The following is a 17296-nucleotide window of genomic DNA, read 5'->3' as shown; positions in this document are numbered from 1 at the left end:
TGACCTTGACAAGGGAGAACATGTAACTTTGTTAGGATTAGAGAGTCCAACGTTTAGAAGCTTCTAGATTTTTAAAATTTTTGAGAAAAAAAATTGTGAAAAGTCACTATACAAATGATGGAAAGGATTTTTAATACATTTATCTAAAAATGGAATTTTTCTATATTATTTTGCAACCTATTTTACTTATTTATATACACATTTTTATGTGTATGTTTCTCTACATATATATTTACATATATATATAAAATCTTAAAAATCACCATAAGGAAACAAATAAATCCATAAAAATGGGAAAAATATTTAAATAAGTCATTGAAAAAAGATATATGAGTTACCAATACGCACATGAGTAAATGCTCAATATAACATCAGAGATGTACAAATTAAAATCACATTTAGATTCTACTACATGCCTACTAGAATGGTTAAATTGAAAAAGATTGGGCATATCTAATATTGCTATTGATGTGGAGCAAATAGAACCATCCAATATTCATGTTGGGAATGGCACAACTTTTTGGAAAAAAATACATTTATAAAATAAAACATACATTTTCTATCTAACCTAGCAGTTTGACATCCAGGTATTTCTTCAAAAGATTAAAAAACATGTGTCAATAGAAAAACTTTTGCATAAATGTTTATTTTGACCTTACTTATGATATCCAAGAAGTGGGAAAAGCTCAATGTCATAATGTATACATTTTATTATAAAATAGATAAAAATATTTTATGTCTGTACAATGAAATACTACTCAGTAATAAAAAGAAATTAACTGCTGATCTGTGCAAAAACATGGATAAAACTCAAAAACATTATGCTCAGTGAAAGACATCAGACTTACAAGAATTGCCAACTGTATCATTCTGCTTAACAGGAATTTCTAAAACCAGCAAAGCTCATGTTTATTGACAGTAAGTTGGCTGCTGCCTGGCTTCAGGGGTGAGGATGAACTGCAAAGCAACAGCGGGGAACATTTTCTTGTGTTGAAAATGTTTTATATCTTAACTGTTGTATCTTGACTGTTTTCCTTTTTGGAACAAAACTAAATTTCACTCAACCATACTTGAGTAATCTCTATATTTTTCTATACATGCTTTTCTAGTAGTTCTTTGGATACAATCTTTTGTTAACAACAAAGGTAGAATATATTCATTTCCTCATGAATTTTGTGTCTTTTTTTTCTGTCCAAAAATGAAAAGAGCAATTTTGTTATCTGTCCTTTCCTTCTGCCCAGAAATGATTAAACCTGTATTTCTTATTCTCTTCATATTTTCTTTGTTTTAATTCCTTTGTACTACAGTTTCTTCTCTATTCTCATTGGCTTTTCCTCTTAAAGTTTCTCTCTCAGAACAAATGCAGTGTTAATCCCGAAGCCGCTTGCAGGACACTGGCTTCTTCTCCTCAGTTTCCTCCCTAATATATTTGTTGAGGGGTAATACAAAATCACTGGGAAACTGATTAGAGCAGATTTGAAAATAAAATTGTGGCCTGGTAACTTAGCAAAAGCATAATGGTGTCATCTTGTATGCTGATGATAACATTCTGGGCACTTTGTTACTTTCGTTTTCTTTTTTCCCTCTGTGTGTCTTTGTGTTTGTGTGTGTGTGTGTGTGCTCACACCCACACGTGTGACTTTGCACACATTTGTCTTTGAGAGAGAGATAATAGTTTTTGTTTTTCTTTCAGTAGCCAAAGTTTAAACCATTGCTTTTTCTTTGATTCTATCGCTTTTAAGGTGATCTTTCTTAACACAGGATAAGAAAGCAGTAATGTCCTAAAGAATGCTGTTTAATTAATTAGTATCAGCCTCTCCTACAGCTCTGGAAGGATACATGTTAAGTACCACTCCTGGATGAATCAGAAAAACAGCCACTTGAGCAATTTCCTGTTCTGTGGTTCAGATGAGAATCCCCGTTGAGAAAGTAAGAAAATATGTGTTTATTCTTCAGCTTTAAATTGTTATATCACAAACTTCCTTCCTCCTTGGCAAGCTTTTTTTTTTTGACGAAAAGAAAATTGTAATAAACAACAGTATGACTAATAGATAGTCACATGGTTACTTCCAGTTTGCAAAATGCTATTTATACTTTGAGTTACTCTTCAAAAGCGGTATACCTCTAGTTTGGAGCTGTGCTGTAAAAACAAGAGTAACATTTTTATATTAAAGTTAAATAAAGTTACAACTTTGAAGAGAGGTTCTGCAAGACATGACACAAAGCTGCTAGCAGAAAATCAAAACACTGATTAAAAGAAGCACGGTAAGAACATTTTTGTTTGTTTAGAATGACCGTTATTTATGAAATTGTGATGCAGAATGTTAAAGCCTTCGAGAAAAGAATTAAATTTTGTGGTTTCTCTTGTGAAACTAGAAAATTCCTTCTTATAACAAGATTGAGATTTGCATATGACTGTTTTGTCCTAATAAATTCAGACTTACTTTACATTATTTGAATTACAATGGAGAAGGATTAATCATGACTTAAAACTGCTCAAGATTTAGTTTCATTTTTACTAAGTATTTTATAAAACAAATACTTGAGAAGATGTTAGATATGATCCAGATACTCATACAGTTCTCAGAATGCATACATAATATGAAAAATTTAACCAATATTTATAATTTTTTAAAGATTGCTTTATTGGATGGTGTAAAGATACTCCGGGCTTTAGGAGTACTTAACAGAAAGAATATATCCCTTTCCTACTCTTACTAAGGAATTGCTAGTACTCCAATATCCATGGAGATGTCTTTACCAACCCTAAGAAGGATAAGGAAAGAAAATGTTCTAAAAAATACACTATGAAACAACCTGGTAACATTGGATTTATTAAATAGCAAGTTCAGAATATATAAGATCCAAGCTACATCTTTGAGATTTCAACAGGGTTTATTTATGTCAAAATATTTGAAAGAGAAAAGGCTGAAACTAAATGCATTCAATACAACGATCCATGATTAGGGACTGTGATGAGCTTTAAGCATTTCCCGTTTAACTAAATGTCAACCTACCAGCGTATGCTACGGTCAAAAAAATTATTGCTGTGGTACAATAGAATGCACACTTTATCCTTCCTCCCTTATTTTAACCAGTTTTATAATTCTGCCTAAAGTTAGATAAAAGAGGTTTGGGGGGAATGAGATCAATATTTGATGGTAGCATAAAATATCATTTTAATCAAAAGTTTTAAGAATGCCTTCCAGCCACTAGTAAAACCAGTTATTTTCTACTTTCAATCAATTGTATAAATTTATACATTTGTATATAAATACATTATATAATACAATATTATATATCATATTACATATGAATATATTTTAAAAGTTACTGAATAATATATTCAGTATAATATTGTATATATTATAGATACATATATATCTGAAATTATGAACATCGTTTTAATAGTAGTAATTTAGGGCAGTGTGATATAATTCAGCCAGTTTTTATATACATTTTAACAAATATTTTATTTGCTCTGCTTATCAGTATTTTATGATTTTTTTCTATAGCTATTAGCTAAGAAAAATAATATTCTGTTTGATTTTAAATGCATTGGTCACTCTGCATCTTTCTTATCTTTCCTTAGAGAGCAGAATCAAACAGAAAACAGTTGAGTCACTGAAACTTTTCTATGGGGAAAACAATTGCAGTCCTTAACTGTTTAGATTATACATTTAAATATAGAACAATTTTAGTTACACTGTTAATTAAATCCATTGTTCTCGAACTGTCTGGGGAAGTGTCCTTTTAAGCATAGCCTCATCAAACGTTAAGAAGGCTCAGCAACTTTGAAATTCATGTTTTGATATCAGCTTCATCGTGGGAGATCACAATTTTTTAATTTGTTTGAAAGGCAGCTATGCTAACCACATTCTACCAATGCCAGTCATTTTTCTGATAACTCATGTAAATAATTACAGCCTCCTAAATAAGTATTGAGAATTCAGTAACAATGAAAAGATTCTGGGAAATTAAAAACAACTGAAAACAACTTATGCTGAGTGTAAAAAGCTAGATTTCAGGGTTCATGATATAGATTAAGTAGAGAATGAACACATAATAGGTTTAAATTTGTACCTCCATATTCAGAAGTGCAATAAATGTTGAATTCATTAGTTATTTAAATAAAATTAAATGTTACTTCAAGTCTCCATCCCACTGAATGGACAGGACAGTTTACTTACTTTCTGTCATTTGGTGGTATTCAGAGTGAGAGATTTCTTCCAAGGTTATGTGAAGTTTCCCAGGTTGTATAAGACACCAAAGTGTTATAATGGTCTCCGTTCATCAGTTTCCACTGATTACATCTGAGAAGACCATGTTCCAATATAAATGACCTCTTCGGGTCTAGCTCTGCTATTTTGTGCTGCACTCGTAACAAAAGCCACACTGTTTCTTTGCCACATTTAAAGTACGATCACCTTTTTTGAAGCTGGGGTCATCTGTACGTAAAATCTACCAACTCTGTATACACCACCAAGTCCTTATACTCTAATACCTTGCCAACTTTGCGATGGAAAGGGCTCCTATTTTCCGCTGTATCTGCAAATTGTGATTTCTCATATTGTCAGGATGTGCATTGCCCTTCTCTCTACCTGTTAGCTCGAAGTTATTTCCTCTTTTTAAAATCCCTTCACAGTTTTCAGAAACATTACTTCAATAAGCTAGATTTTTTTTTTAATTGAAAAGGCCATTGATTTAAGCAGCTTAGGGTTTTCTTTTCAACAGTCATTCTGGAAGAAAGAATATCAAAATGGTCTGAGTACCTCCTTCAAATAACGGATATGAAATTGACTCAAAAAATACTTCCACTTGCTGCAAATGTAAATTATCGTTACACTCTTAACACACACAAAATAATTAAAATATTTAAAAACAGGACAACTATAACACAAGAAAAAAATAATAGCAAAAGTTACCTTTTATTTACTTCCTGTTGTAACTATACTTTCTAAAAACACAACACACATATGCTCTTTAATTTGAAAAAATATAGAAATGGTACTAGTTAATGGATGAAGAGTATAGGATCAAATGGGGGTAAGAAAATACAATTACATGCCACAAAGGTTTGATCAAGATTTTGAAATCATGATATCTCTAACATCTATATTTTTACATTATGCCAACTCATGGGGAGAAAAACGGAATGACATACTGACATATTTACTTGATTCATGGCATTGAAAATGGAGAAAAAACTTCCTGTCTTTTCGATACCTGAGGTTTAAAGAAAATTAATAAATAATTCATGATATTAATAAGGTTATATATGAAAGATAAGAAACCTCATCAGAAAGAGCTTGATTTTTTAACACTTCTTTTTTCTACTAATTTGGGGTTTGGTTTGTTCTTGCTCTTACAAATCCTTAAAGTTCATCATTAGGTTATTTATTTGAAGTCTTTTTACCTTTTTTAAAAGGCATTTATTACTATAAACTTCCTTCTTTGTACTGCTTTTCTGCATTCCACAGATTTTAGTTTATTGTGCTTCCATTTTCATTTGTTTCAAGAAATTTTTAAAATTTTCTTAATTTCAGCATTGACTCTTTGGTCGTTAAGGAGCACATTATTTAATTTTCATGTTTGTGCAGTTTCTCAGATTTCTCAAGTTATTGACTTCTAGCTTCATCCCATTGTGGTCAGAAAAGATACTTGATTAGATTTCTACTTTTTTGAATTTATTGAGACTTGTTTTTTGGCCTACAATGTGGTCTATTCTGGAGAATGCTGCATGTACTGGTAAAAATAATGAGTATTCTGCAGCAGTGCTTCTGTACGTGTCAGTTGGATATATTTGGTAAAGTGTGCAGTATAACTCCAATATTCCTTGTTGATTTCCTGTTTAGATTATCTGTCCATTACTCAGAGTGAGGAGTTAAACTCCCCCAATATTATTGCATTGCAGTCTATCTCTCCCTTTAGATCAATGAATGTTTGCTTTATATACTTGGGAGATCTGGTGTTGGGTCCATAGATTTTTAGAACTGTCATATCCTCTTGCTGAATTGACCTCTTTAGCATTATATAGTAACCTTTGTCTCTTTTTAAAGTAGTCTTCGTTTTGTAATCTATTTTATCTGTTATAAGTATAGCTGTTCCGGCTTTTTTGGTTTCTATTTGCATGGAATATCTTTGTTCATCCCCTTCACTTTCATTCTCTGTGTGTCTTTATAGGTGAAGCAGATTTCCTGTAGGCTGCATACAGCTAGGGTTTTCTCTTTACCAAGTCAGCCACTTTAACTTTATGCTTTTTTTTTTTGAGAGAGAGAGTCTTGCTTTATTGCCCAGGCTGGAGTGGAGTGGCATGATCTCGGATCACTGCAGCCTCCAACTCCTGGATTCAAGCGACTCTCCTGCCTCAGCCTCCTGAGTAGCCAGGATCACAGGCATATACCACCACACCAAGCTAAGTTTTGTATTTTTAGTAGAAACGTGGTTTCGTTATGTTGGACAGGCTAGTCTTGAGCTCCTGACCTCAAATGATCTGCCTGCCTTGGCCTCCCAAAATTCTGGGATTACAGGCGTGAGCCACTGCACCCGGCCTGCACTTTATGTCTTTTAATTGGAGAGTTGAGTTCATTTAAATTCCGTGTTATTATTGTTAAGTAAGGATTTTCTGGGGCTGTTTTGTTGCTTGTTTTATGGTTGTTTTTAAATTTCTCTCTTTTTTCTTTTCTTACTGTCATTCTTTGGGGTTATATAATTTTCTCTGGTGGTATATATTAATTAGTTTCTTTTTATTTTAATGACTCTACTATAGGTTTTGCATTGTGATTACTATGAGGCTTATAAAAAATCTTAGAGATATAACAAGTTATTTTAAAGAGATAACAACTTATATCACAAAGAATAGCAACAAAGGAAAAAAACACTTTTACTCCACCCTCACACATTTTTAATTTAGCTTTCCCAATTCACATATTTTTATTGCTTACCTCTTAACTTTTTTCTGCAGTTATCATTGTTCTTGATAGATTTATCTTCCAGTCTTCATTACTAGGGATATGAGAAGATTGTGCACCACGATTACAGTATTAGAGTATTCTGGGTTTGTGCATACACTTAATTTTATCAGTGTATTTTAGATATTCAGCTGTTTTCTGTTCGTGTGTTTTTTTCTTTTTGGTTGAAGAACTCCCTTTAGCATTTCTTATAAGATATGTCTGGTGGTGGTGAATTCTCTCAGTTTTTGTTTGTCTGGGAAACATTGTCTCTTCTTCATATTTGAAGGTTAGCTTTGCAGGATACGGTATTCTTAGATGGCAGGGTTTGGTTTTTTTTTCAGCACTTAAAAAATGTCATCACTTTTCTCCTGGCCTGTATGGTTTCCACTGAGACGTCTATCATCAGATAAATTGGAGCTCCTTTAAATATTATTTGCTTCTCTTCTCTTGCTGATTTTAGGATCCTCTCTTTTTCCTTGACCTTTGAGAGTTTGATTATTCTATGCCTAGGGGTAGTCTTGTTAGGGTCGGAATCTGTTTGGTGTTCTCTGACCTTTGTCTGCCTGAATCTTTATCTCTTTCTCAAGCTTTGTAATACTTTCTGTTATTATTTCTTTGAATAGGCTTTCTACCTCTTGCTCTGGTTTGACTCTCTCTTAAACACCAATAATTCTTAGATATGGTCTTTTGCAGTAATTTCTACAACATGTTGGCATTCTTCCTTCCTTTTTATTCTTTTTTTCTCCTTTCCTTGTGTATTTTCAAAAGCCCATCCTCATGCTCACCGATTATTTCTTCTTCTTGATCCATTCTCTTTTGAGAGCCGCTAATAAAATTTTCAGTTCAGCAAATGTATTTTTCAGTTCCAATATCACTTTTTGATTTTTAAAAATTATTTCAATCCCTTTGTTAAATTCCTCTGATATATTTCTGAATTGTTTTTTGTGTTATTTTAGAGACCAGTGAGTTTTCTTAAAACTACTATTTTGAATGCTTGGTACAAGTGCTCACATATTGCCATTTCATTAAGATCTGTCTCTGATTCCGACTTTGTCCATTTAGGGGTATCGCAGTTCCCTGTTTGCTGTTGTTTCTTATGGATATGCATCTATGTCTTTGTGTTGAAGGATTTTATATGGCTTGTTTTGGTTTACATTGAATATGTTTGTTTAAATATTCCTTGTAATTTACCTGTCGATTTTTTGGGGGGTGGGGGGCGGCGGCTAGGTTTCAGCCTCCTTGTTATGCCTACATGGTGCCTTAACCCAGGTTTGCCTTGGTTCTAGTAAACAATTAGAGTGCCACTGATACCAAATGAGGGTGCTTCCAAAGGGGATATCCCAGTAGTGTGGGAAGACTGAAGAGGTGTTCCAGCCCAGGGGACCTGTGCAACAAACCTCCTATACCATGATGCTGCTCGACAGCCACTCTAAGTTGACATCTCCTTTGGCCAAGTAACAGAGCACAGTTTCTGGTATTGGGGATGGTAGTCCTGCCTCCCCACTTTGTCTCTGCCTGTCCTCGTTCAGGCACCCCGATGCTTCCCAAGTGTTAAGGCAGGGGCAAGTTTCTTGCCAGGAAACTCAAGCTGGTGGGGAAGCTGGTTATCCATCTTGATCTCACTTTTTCCAGTATAGGAATGATGTTTCCATGCCCTTGGGTACCGGAAAGATTGCAGGGAGAGTCCTCATGGATATGGAAGTCTAATTCTCTTATTATCTGTATGGAGTTTTTTGTTGGTTTTTCACTTTCCTGTGGCTCCAGGAATTGTCTTCTTCTCATATTTGAATTCTAGGATATTGCTGGGGATAATCACAGCACTAATGTTTTGTTGTTGTTTTCTGTGGGGGACATTAAAGCCAACTTACTTTTATGCCATCATTTTGGAGCCAGAAGTCTCCTAAATGTCTTTATTTTTATTTTTCAGGTATGATGACCAAACATAAAAAGTGTTTTATAATTTTTGGTGTTTTAATAACAACTAATATTATTACTCTGATAGGTAAGTTACATCCTTTATTTTATTTTTCATGGCTTTCTATGTATGATCCTATTCCTTTCTCTCTCAGTCATGATCTTTTCTCAGTATCTCATTATCTTCCCATTATACATGATAACATTTAATTGGTACAAATGAATAAATTTTATTAATTACATGACCTATGTAAGGCATCAGAGATACCAAAATTATTATGGTAAAATTATTCACCCTGATAATCTCACTTCTATTCAACACTTTCTTGCCTGTGTTAATCACTATGTTGACTTCTATTGCTATAGCTTAGTTTTGCCTACTAAAAAATTTTATATAAATATAATCAAATTTAAATACATATAAAATACAATATGCAATTTGCATGTATCATAAATACAGTCATGCAATTTGCATGTATCTTTGTATCTTTTTCCTTTTATTCAACATTATGCTTGTGTGATTTTTCAATGTCATCATAGGTAGCAGAAGTTCATTAACTCACTATTATGGAAAAAGGTTGAAATTTTTTTTATAAAAAGACCCAGATAGTAAATATTTTGTGCTTTGTTAGCCATACAGTCTCTGCTGCAACTACTTAATTTTTCATAGAAACACAGTCATAGAAAATGCATAGACATTGACCATGGCTGTGTGTCAATAAAATTGAACATGGAAATATAAATATTATAAAATCTTATATGTCACAAAATATTGTTCATTTTTAATTATTTTGATTACTTTCTTTCTTTTTAAAATGTAAAAATTATTTTTACTTGGTGGTTGTACAAAAACAGAAGGTGAGCTGAGTTGGCCTCAGGCTGTATTAGCGGATGTTTAGTATAGTGCCTTCACTGCTATGTATCACTTTTGATGAACATTTGGATCGTGTTACATTTTGACTATTGCAAATTGGGTGGTTGTGAACAACTGTATAATTTTATATTTTTGTCTTTTAATAAATACTGGAAATAACTTGAGATATACTTATAAGAAGAATTATTAAGCACAGAATATGCATAGATTAACTTAAGTGTATTTTACCAAAAATGTAGATAATCTCAGCAGAAGTGTATGAGAATTCCAATTGCTCCATGCCATGTCAATACTTTATTGTTGGTTTTATCAATTTTTGCCATTCCAGTGAGTGCATGTTGTTACCCGATTTGGGCTTTAATTGACGTTTTTCTGATGATCAATACTGTTCAGTACCTTCATAATTGTTGTTTATTTAGGTGTAATATTTTGTGATGGGAATGTTTCAATACTTTCCCCATATTTTAGTAAGTTAGCTCTCTTTTTCTGCTTGGTTCATAAGAGTTGTTTAATATTCTAGATGAGACTCTTTGTAGTTTATAGGTATTGCAAATATCTTCTTTAACTATGAAGCTGAAGTTTACCCTCTGTGTCATGTCTTCCAATCGACAGAGCTTCTGAATTTTAAAGTAGTGTAATTGTGTCTATCTGGAAGTGATGCATAGCTCAAGGCTGGGGCTGTGCTACAAGCTGGAGGAGAAATGGCCACTAATAATATTGGCATAATGCACTCATGCATTTGGAGGAAAGTCTAAGAAGCTAAGATATCTAGCTGCCAAGACTGCAACAGGGGAACACATGGAAAGACCTGTGAAGTTCCTATGCTCATGGTCTCCAGGAATTATATCTTCTGCTTTACTTCCACCTTCCAAATCTCATGTTAGTTCCATTCATTGGCTAAACCGGAGCTATACAGTGATGGTGATTCCTAGCTGACAATAAGCAGTCCAACTTATTTTGTATTTTGCTTTATTATTTTTGTTGCTTCTTTGTAGATTAAATCATGTGTTTAGATTCATTAGTGACTAATACCAATTATTACTTGTATTACTCTTAGATAATGCTAGGATTTCCTTTTAATTCATTTACCTAGAAATGGTAACGGTAACCTACACAAGTAGAATAATTCTGTTGGCTCCTGGAAGGCCTACGTATCACTGAAGTTGAAGTTGAAAGAAATGCCCTGATAAATCTTAAACTACTGTCATTTGACCTAACATGACAAAGACATAAAAGTTTTTCAACTTATCATATAATAGATATACAACTTTCATAGTGACCATAATCTTTTACATCAAAAACCTGTGTCCAGTGATCTCAAAACACAGTAGCATATTATTCTATATGGTACTTAAGATATATATTTGTCTCATTTCCAGTTAAACTAACTCGAGATTCTCAGAGTTTATGCCCATATGATTGGATTGGTTTCCAAAACAAATGCTATTATTTCTCTAAAGAAGAAGGAGATTGGAATTCAAGTAAATACAACTGTTCCACTCAACATGCCGACCTAACTATAATTGACAACATAGAAGAAATGGTAAGTAATTTAATATACATTCTTTGTGAATTTTCTTGAGTCGGAGCATTAGAAATATTCAAACACCATTATAATCTTGAAGTCTTTTCACTCATGCCTATCTATGCAGAAAATTGAAGATGTTCAGAATATGCCATGTGACATAAAGGTGAAACACCTAGTGATGCTTTATTTGAAGAATGTAAGACTAACATCAAGTAGTAGACTTAATACCTATCTTTATATTTTAAAGAGTGTACACAGAAGATCTTGATAATGTTTGAAAACGTTTTAAGAGCCAATACTCCACCAAGAAAGGAGAATTGTCTGAGGAAGGAGGGGATTCTGCATTCTACTTCCTGAGAGAAACTTTGCTCTGACTTCTCCATTTTGTTTTGCTGCCTGTCTCTGAGGTCCCGTGGCAGCTTCCATTAGAACACTCTCTACCAGTAATGCAATAGAGAGGAAAATCAAAATTTCCTCCTAGACCGGAGTGTCAGTTTTCAGTGAGCAGATACCATGTCTTCTGTGACATTTTATCCTTAGCATTATGCACAAAGCAGGTACAAATGAAAAGTCTAACGGATCCTTGTTGAATAAATTTTGATTTACGTGACAAAATCTCTATGAGTAAAGAGGCTCTCCAAGAACTTTAACAAGGGATTGAAAAACTGCACCTCTGCATTCATGAAATTTGTTCTTTCCCCTAGTCATTTATATTGTAAACATACTTACCTTTGTTTGGTCTCTTTAAGAATGAAAAGAAACTATAAGAGGTAATATAACTTGATTAAAAATATTTTTTGCAAATAATTGCTGTTGAGAAGTGTTTCAATGAAAAGCAGAATAGCACAAGAGTCAACACTGTTAAAAGACAATTGTGTGTTACCCCTGTGGTGAACAAAGTTTATTTACTCAATCTGCCTGGAGATTGGTTCCAATTTAAATGCATGTGAATCAGGCAGAGCCAATTTATAGGTCAGTGAAAGGAAACAAAACTATTTTGCAAGAAAAAAAGGTAGTAAAATGTTGAAAGCTAGATGGATTAGGAGTAGATACTGCAAATCAAGAATTAAGGTGCAAGCTTAATATCATAGGAAGGGCTTCTGTAGTCAATAACGTCACTGCTGAATTTTGCAAGACTTTTGAAAATGAACATTCTGAGAAACACTCTGACTGTTCCTTACAGTTCCTCTTGGGGGAAAGAAAGCTAAACTAGCAGTGAGATGGAGAAATAATGAGTGTTAATAAAATGAAAGATGAAGAAATGTAAAGACAATCAATATTAAAATAAATATGTCCACTACAGGAATATTGTCAGCAAAGATTGACTAAATAAATAGTGAGGATCATGGAATGTGAAGACCAGAAGTACATAAAAATAATTAGTTTTGAACTTAAGAGAAATCTTCAAATGTATCAGGGAAGAATGCTTGTACTCTTTGGATGAAGAAAAAATACTGATCATAAAATATCCTGATATATTTTGAAGACCATGGATGACTATTATGTACTACATACACTGGCAAAATTTAAGTGACAAACAGAATGAAGTAAAGCTGTCTGTGGAGCGGAGAAGAAATTTACATAAGAATTGTAATCAATTATTTAAAATAGTTTAATTTAAATGTGCATTTTAATTACAAAATAATATGAGATAAAGTTTGTCTTACAAAATATTTTTATATCTATTTCCACCTATTTAGAATTATTGCACTTCTAACAAGGGGCTAAAATGGGGCAAGCTTTTATTGAGCAAATAATGTTAACATTTTTCATAGAGCAGGACTAGGAAACACATCTCCCAGTTCTCTATCACCAAGACCAGTCAAGCTCTCTCCTGAAGCCTTTCCTGAAGTTCTTTCCTGAGTCTAGACTATGAATTACCCTCTTCTCCTTGGCCGTCTGCATTTACACGGAATATTCTACTCTTCCCTTAGAGCACATACTATGTCAAAGTTTCCCTTAAAAACTCATATTTTGTTTCCGTAAATTCCAATTTCACATTGTATTGATCACACTGATAACTTCTCCATGTCTAGTAGAATATTTTCTAACATTATGTTTACATTATTTTCCTCACTGTAAATGAAGGCCTTTGAAGGTAGGACAATGTTTTCATTAATCTGTTTATTTGTAAAGCCAAAACTTAGCCCAACTAATTATTTTTTTCAAATTAGTTTATGAAATGCTGTGAAGATAGTGTATTAAAATGTCAGAAGTCACAGGTGTCACTGTTGGGGTAGATAGGATTTGACCATAGTGTTGTGATCTGGCCTACCTCCTTTATATTTCTCTTAAATTGAAAAGTAGAGTGATACAGTGTGAATATAGTTTCCAAGCTATTTAGTAGCAGAGTAGCCTCAAGGACTTTCTCATGTAATTCTATGATTAAAGAAAAAGGTCGAGGGTTAAGCAAGGTCGAGGTAAGTTAAATAATGCATCAGAAGAAGAAATGTCAGGAAAAAAAGCATTGTATTTATTTCTGAATGATGTATTTGGAAATTTAAATGTTCAGCAGAAAAATAAAATTGGATAATTAGGTTCTAAAGAAACTGGATATATGAGGATGTGTATGTGTGTGTATTCACCTATGTAGTTTGGGAAGATAAACTGAAGTAAAACATAACACTAAAATGAAACTACTACTATTTACTGGGAAGTGGACAAATAGTGTAATAAATATGTGGTAATTGGAAATGCTGTGCGAGAGCTCAATTTCAAACTTGTCTTTCTAGGAGCTTACAGTTTGAAAATTGTGAAGGAATAGATATTCAAATTGAACATTTATCAATTTGGAATCATATCTAAAGAAAATGTATCTAACATATTTGTTTCACAAAAAAAACTGAAGGTCAGAGGAAAACTAAAGTACTTTTTCAAAACTCCATAGCTATTTTCTAGTGAGGCCAGGAGTTGAACAATTGTTGCCTTGCACTTCACAACCTACGAAACAAGAGGTACACAGTAGGCTGTCGTAAAAATTGGCATGTATGATTTTGAAATTAATTTTGTCTCTAAAGAATTTTCTTAGGCGGTATAAATGCAGTTCTGATCACTGGATTGGACTGAAGATGGCAAAAAATCGAACAGGACAATGGGTAGATGGAGCTACATTTACCAAATCGTGAGTTTACTTTTTTCTGGGATCACTTAAATTTAGATAGTGCAGCCTTCTCTAGGACTTATGCTTTAGCTAAATTTCTCTAGAGCCCAAGATTTTTGCACATGTTAGAAAGATGGAGGGGAGATTGAATATATATTGAGATTCATGTAAGGAGGCAACCATGAAGGTTGGAAATTAAGATGTAAGGGAACAGATCTCCTAGTTGGCTATTTTGAAAATAAAGACCTGAGATTCATATACACAACTCCCCCCACCCCAATTTAAACTTTTCTCTGATTATAAACTATCCTGTCCAATTATATGACTCTTCTTTAAACTTTTTGTTGACTACTTTCTGATGTCTTTTACAGTTCAATTTCAATTTGATGTTCATTTTCATCTGATTTTATTTGCAATTTCACTATTATGCAGTTTGTCCTGGACTTCATATCTTTAGCATTATAATTTGGAAAATGTATGTACACATCCCAAATGGTGACTCTCACTCACTTAGCCACTTAGTTTATGTTAGAGTTTCTCAATAGAAACACTACTGATATTTTGTACTGAATACCTCTCTGTCGTGGAAAAGGGGCACTTTTCTTTGTGCATTGTAAGGCATTGGCAGCATCCCTGGATAAACTATCCACCCTACTCACCTCTGCCTCCGCTTGAGACAATAAAAAAAATCCAAATATTGTCAAGTGTCCCTTGGTTTGGAAGCACAATCACCCCTAATTGAAAACCATTGGTTTATATGAACTGGTAGCTCCACTGATTACATGTAACCAACCTAATGCCAGTTTAACATGTACAAATGGATAGCATTGGGAGATATACCACCAGCATGGCACATGTATACATATGTAACTAACCTGCACAATGTGCACATGTACCCTAAAACTTAAAGTATAATAAAAAAAAAAAAAAAAAAAAAAAATTCTTGGAAAAGAAACTCTCTTGACCCAAATTGGTATAGATATCTCAACACTAGCAAGAGAGAACTGTGCCATAGTACACCTTGCAGCACTTTAGACAAGTAGAATTTTTGTTTAAAGGTGTCCGTGGGCAAGGAAGAAATCACATGACTACATAATGGTTAATCCCTTTGTTGCAGGTTTGGCATGAGAGGGAGTGAAGGATGTGCCTACCTCAGTGATGATGGTGCAGCAACAGCTAGATGTTACACCGAAAGAAAATGGATTTGCAGGAAAAGAATACACTAAGTTAATGTCTAAGATAATGGGGAAAATAGAAAATAACATTATTAAGTGTAAAACCAGCAAAGTACTTTTTTAATTAAACAAAGTTCAAGTTTTGTACCTGTCTGGTTAATTCTGCTTATGCATCAGGCGACACATAAAAGCCACTTCAAAGATTGGCAAAAAAAGGTTACAGGTATTCTGCTGAGTTTTTTTCTTTCTTTCTTTCTCTCTCTCTCTTTCTTTCTTTCTCTCTCTTTCTTTCTTTCTTTTTTTAACTGTAAACCAGAAAACAATTGTGGGGATCAAGGACAGACATAGCACTTAGACAGGACTTTCATGACCCAATATGGAACAATTTGAGTACCAGAATAGGAGATTATGGCCTATTGAACAAAATGTGAAACTGGGAGTCCACAAAGACATAAATGGAAAGATGAAGTACCTCCTGACAGAGCAAGAATGGCACTGAACAATGTTATATGGACAATGGCTATTTTTTTCAAGACTATTACAATAGGGAAAAGAGACTAGGACTCAGTCTGAACTGAAATCTGTCAAAACAAAGGGGGGCGGGGCTTTAAGAGTGAAGGTGAGGAGGAGATCATTCACCGTATGTGTTTGCTAACTGGCTTTACCCAAAAGAAAATTAATCTTTCTTTGATCTGTACAAGTTGATCAAACAAATGGGGTCATTCTTGTCATATGCAACTAAAACAGGGTAGACAGGCCAGGGGAAAAAGGCACTCAGGGCACACAGCATTGCTTCAAAATATAATTCTCTACAAACCTAGTTGCTAAAACTACCTGTTGTAACCTAAAACCAGTTTTATCTAACAGCTATTAAAACAACCTACTGCGACTGCAAAACTGGTTTTACCCACCACTGTCACACACCAATCAGAACTTGCCAGCTCCTCAAAACTTTACTAGGGCCAATAAACTTTCTTTCAAAACAATACGTAACTTTGTTTTTTTTTTTTTTAATAAAATCTCCAACCTTCGTTTTGTGCTTTAGACAAACCAAAGACCCCCTGGTCCTCGCATTTATGCCAAATTACAATTCTCACCTCTCTAATAAAATATTTTAAGTGTAGAGATCTGTCCCAATATTTTATTTTGATTTTGACCTACTTGGTGTCAAGCTGGGTTCCAAAGCTGACTCAGCTTGGGGAGAATCACTGGCCCACAGAGCTAGGGCATGATGTACTCACACTGGGGCTCACTGACTCACACAGTGGGGTCACTGTTTCTGCAGGTTGCCTCATTTCTCCCTGGTGAATCTCTTGGACTGAACTCCAAATTTTAGTTTGCTTCTGTGTTACCTGGATTTTGGATGAGGAGGAATCTTTCCTCTTCTTGTTTCAGAGACCTCTTTCTCCCTCTGCTTGGAAGATCTTCTGTTAGGAAGGACTATTTTCTTACTGGCAGAGCTCAGCTGTGAGGTCTGGGTGATGGGATTTCTCTTTTCAGGCTGAAGCCTCATCAAAAGCATTTTTATTTTTTCCTTCAGTTGGAGAAGGCAGCTGATCTTCCTTCTTGGGTTTATTCGGCTTTTTCATAATCAGTGCTTGCATTTAATTGGCTTTTGTGTATTTGGCATTAAACAAAATCACCTAGATAAATTAATCACCTAGATAAATGTAGTTACAAATGGATTCTCAAAGTTTAAAGGCATGCCAAGATATTTTTTGTGACTCTAGCTGGTAGCATGTTCAAATATTA

General features: G+C 33.9%; 1 protein-coding gene across 1 annotated transcript; it reads left to right on the top strand.

Moving 5' to 3' along the window:
* Positions 1 to 1290: 1290 nt before the first annotated feature.
* Positions 1291 to 15688, top strand: CLEC2B (C-type lectin domain family 2 member B). The gene is made up of 5 exons (XM_004052683.5): positions 1291 to 2265; positions 8881 to 8955; positions 11121 to 11284; positions 14287 to 14390; positions 15487 to 15688. Exons 2-5 carry the CDS (start codon positions 8883 to 8885, stop codon positions 15593 to 15595), a joined length of 450 nt encoding a protein of 149 aa, XP_004052731.1. The 5' UTR covers positions 1291 to 2265; positions 8881 to 8882; the 3' UTR covers positions 15596 to 15688.
* The last annotated feature ends 1608 nt before the right edge of the window (positions 15689 to 17296 follow it).

The sequence above is a fragment of the Gorilla gorilla genome, chromosome 10 (assembly GCF_029281585.2).
Source record: "Gorilla gorilla gorilla isolate KB3781 chromosome 10, NHGRI_mGorGor1-v2.1_pri, whole genome shotgun sequence".
Taxonomy (NCBI): domain Eukaryota; kingdom Metazoa; phylum Chordata; class Mammalia; order Primates; family Hominidae; genus Gorilla; species Gorilla gorilla.
Note: the sequence above shows the minus strand (reverse complement) of the source record. Positions and strands in the feature narration are given on the sequence as shown.

What these genes read in the sequence shown, in the direction of transcription:
- CLEC2B (XM_004052683.5), top strand. Translation starts at nt 8,883, where the DNA reads ATGATGACCAAACATAAAAAGTGTTTTATAATTTTTGGTGTTTTAATA. An exon ending in TTGACAACATAGAAGAAATG is followed by an intron (nt 11,285 to 14,286) that starts GTAAGTAATTTA and finishes TTGTCTCTAAAG; the next exon opens with AATTTTCTTAGGCGGTATAA. An exon ending in GGAGCTACATTTACCAAATC is followed by an intron (nt 14,391 to 15,486) that starts GTGAGTTTACTT and finishes CCTTTGTTGCAG; the next exon opens with GTTTGGCATGAGAGGGAGTG.